A 3,587-nucleotide genomic window follows, 5' to 3' on the forward strand; every position below is an offset into this window, starting at 1 on the left:
GGGTTGGAGGGTGTGAGGAGGTGAGGGGATGAGGGGGTGAGCAGGTGAGGGCGTGAGGGGGTGAGGAAATTGGGGAAGCGATGGGGTCGGGCTGCCGGCGGGATCAGAGGCGTCACAGCTGATGGGTGGATATTTCCCGAGCGGCAATCGGTGCACGGGCGCTCGCTAGAAAAGGGGTCTCTGTATTTGATGCAGGGTCAGCGAAGAAAGGTCAAGAAAGGTGGTCGTGCTGCGTTTTCCTTGGCTGTCTGGACCATTGTTGGGATGTCTGGGCTGCCTCTTCTTTCTTGTTGGTGCCCCTCATTGTCGCCGTCGCGCGGCAACCAAGGACGCGCGGCAGTCTGCAGCCAGGCAGCACGCTGAGCTGGCGGCGCCACCAGCACAACTGCCCCCGCTTCTCTGCCCCCCCCCTCCCTGCACCGCTCAGTAATGCCTTGCACTGGCCAGCTTCCAGACCACGCACGCAGACAGGCGCACACACACACACACACACACACACACACACACACACACACACGCACGCACCCCCCCCCACACACACACACACATGCACACAAACAATTACACAATCATGAACACGCACATTCAAACATGCACGTACATTTGCACACATACACAAACGCCCACATCCACTCACACACCCATTGATACACACAGCCCCCCACCTCAGCAGTGTCCCCAGGCGCCAGCGCCGCGAACCGCGCGTCGTCGGCCCCCCATCGCCGGTCGACCACCACCTCAATCACAGACGCCCCTGGCGCACGCGGGGCAGGTGGGGGCGGGCGATGACGTCAGGGTCGCGTCTTTTTGGGGGTCTGCAACCAGGGGCCGACGGCAGCGCCCCGTCCGCCGGCCGCAGCCGGCTGCGAGAGAGCCGGCTCTGATACTGGCCCCTGAGGCGTGCCAAAGGGCGACGGCCAGGAAGCGCGGCGGCATGGAAGTGGCTTGCGCCCCCGACGTCGGCCGCGGGAAGGGAGGGGGGAAATGTGAGGCCGCGCTGCCCAAGGCATTTGAGGCGTGCGGGAGGGGTGTGCAGGGACGAGAGGGGAAGCGCAGGACGGGAGGAGCGGGGTCCTTCGCTGCTCCCGGCTGGTGCTGAGCCTGCGCCGCCCCCTCGGTCACACCAGCCACCCCCATGACGTCACCACGACTCATCGTGACCGGCGGGACGCGGACGCACCGAGGTACGCTGAGTCGCGGCGGCTGTCGTAGGGTGACGAGGCGATGCTGTAGAGCCGCCGTGCGGACTCTATGCCGGACTTTTCCTCTGCACGGGTGGTCTCTCCCGGAAACCGCAGCCCGACGTACTGCCCGGGAATCTGGGTGTGTATTGTGAGGGGGAGGCAACGGGGTTTGTTGGAATCAGAATTTGTTGGATTGAGGGTTTGCCGATCTGAGGGTTTGTTGCTTATGGGTTAGGCCGTTACACTTTCAAATGGATGGATTATACATGGATTCTTGGTTGTGAGTTTGGCACCAGGACCAGGCAACGATGGCACCAAGACTTCACGGCCGCGGGCAGTGGGGGGGGGTTACGAATGGCAGGCGCTTGCTTTGCATGGGCCAGGGCGCCGCAAGGCCGGCTGCGCGCGGCGGCGCGGACGGCCGGCGCGGCTTCAGGGTGCACTGCTGAGGTGGCCGCGCGCTGAGTCACCGTGTAAGAGTCGATCCATCGGTGGGTAGCGTTGCGCCCCTGCATCTGCCGCCCGTACAGCTTGTCGACCTGCATGGGGGGCATGGTTGATGCATCAAACGTCATCACATGGGCCCCCCTGTGTGCATTAGAGCGAGGCGGGCTGTTGTGAACGCCTAGCACAACCCGGCCGCGGTTACCAGTCGCCCTTCGTGCCGGAACCCCGCAGCGGCCGCGTCCCCTGATCCGCGTGTGATGCAGCAGCATCGCGGCGGCCGCGGCAGGGGGAGGGGGGGCGCCGCAGGGGGCGACTCACATCGTCGGGCACTGACAGGTGCAGCAGCCGCTGCCCGCCGTCGAGGCTGATGGCGTCGTTTCGCATTACAGTGGCCGTCCGCCACTCCAGGCTCTGCTGCACGTCCCGGATGCCCGCCGCGACGTTGGGGCCGAGCTTGGACTCTGGCATGTCCCCCTCCTCGCCAGCGGAGGCGCGCGGGGGCGCCGCGCGGCGCCGCGGGCGCGGCTGCTCACGGGGGCCGGCGTCGTGGGGGCGTCGGGTCGGGGGCGGCGCGCGCGTGTGGCGGGGTGCTGGCGGGCACCTGATGTGCTGCACGGGGGTCATGGAGCCATGCAGTCCCGAAACGGAGCGCCCTGAACCAAGCTTCAGGCGCTCTGTCATTGGGTGCGTGTGTTTGATCAGATCTGAAGCTCCGAAACGGATACAGCTATAGAGTTGCTGATAGAAAATGGCTTCCTCAGATGCTACAAGTGCAGGCGATGCTACCGTATGCCTTGGCTTGCCGGCGTGGACTCGGGTACTCGACGACCGGTGCAATGATCGAGTCACCCACAGCACGGGCTCGGGACTGACAACCAGGCGGTCTTGCATTCCAGGGATGCCGATCCATTCGCGTTTAAAGCCTGCTGCCTTTCCTTAGCTCGGGGGGCAGCTCCAACACGCAACGCTATAGCTCGGGCGCGGCCCCTAGCAGGCCCTGCTCGCCCAGCATATGTTTTGGGTGCTGGGCGCGCACCTCACACAGCGGCTGGGCCCAGCAGCGCTCACGCTGGGCAGGGCGGAATATCTCGCACGTCTGCTGCTTGCACGGCCCTCCAATTGATCAGCCAGAAAGATGGAGGACGAGCTCGCGATCGCCGTAGAGGATCTACCGGCTGCCGGCGCCGACGGGGAGGTGCGCGCCGCTGACCAGCTGCACCTGCCGCACTACCCGCCGCGCGCGCTGCACATGGCCCCTCGCGCCCTCAAACAGGCCGCGCCCGCGCCTGACACGCGCCGCGCCCTCCCCCGCTCCCCCACCCCTCGGAGCAGCCGCCCGCCGCGCCGCCGCTGCCCGCGTGCATCCTATCGGTGTCGCCGGCGCGCCCACGGCCGGCAGGCGTGGCTGGGAAGATCGCGGCCTTCAGCAGCGGCGTCGCGCCCGTCACCTCTGGTTTCTTAGTGGATGATGACCTCCACACGGTATCAGAAGTCCTGCACAAGCTGGAGGCGGCCTGCAGGGTGCGCCCCCCCCCCCCCCGGGGCGCGATGCAGGGGCCGCGCCGCGAGGGCGAGGGCGGCAGTGCACCCCCAGGCGCCGTACAGCAGCACACGTCGGCAATGCGGCGCACGCGGCCCCGGCCGCACAACCATGCGACCCGCCCCGGAGGCCATGCGCACGCAACCTCTCTCCCCTCTCTCACACACGCGTACAAGCACACGAGTGCTCTTTCCAACCCCCCAGTAAACCCCCCCCCCCCCGACACTACCCCCCCCCCCCGCGCCACCCCAGGGCTCCACCCCGGACCATCCAATCCAGCTCCCCTCCGTCCTCGTCCACTCGGCGCTGCACCACCTCACCTCGACCCTCGCCGAGGCGGCGCGGTTGTCCCAGGAGCTCGTGGAGATGCGCAACAGCCGCGTGCAGCAGCTGCCGCCGAGCGCGTGGGTGAAGCG

The 3,587-nt window shown here is 67.1% G+C and overlaps 1 protein-coding gene across 1 annotated transcript in view; it reads right to left on the minus strand.

Annotated features, from left to right (window-relative positions):
• The window catches only part of MNEG_11111 (hypothetical protein), a gene marked incomplete at both ends in the record, with an annotated part of 4,033 nt that extends 1,778 nt beyond the window's left edge, over positions 1-2,255 (minus strand). The window contains 4 exons of the mRNA XM_014040418.1: positions 666-754; positions 1,181-1,319; positions 1,655-1,723; positions 1,950-2,255. Coding sequence (XP_013895872.1) covers positions 666-754; positions 1,181-1,319; positions 1,655-1,723; positions 1,950-2,255 — 603 coding nt within the window. The remainder of the gene's footprint in view (positions 1-665; positions 755-1,180; positions 1,320-1,654; positions 1,724-1,949) is intronic.
• Positions 2,256-3,587: the final 1,332 nt, after the last annotated feature.

Source organism: Monoraphidium neglectum (assembly GCF_000611645.1).
Source record: "Monoraphidium neglectum strain SAG 48.87 unplaced genomic scaffold scaffold02596, whole genome shotgun sequence".
Lineage (NCBI taxonomy): Eukaryota > Viridiplantae > Chlorophyta > Chlorophyceae > Sphaeropleales > Selenastraceae > Monoraphidium > Monoraphidium neglectum.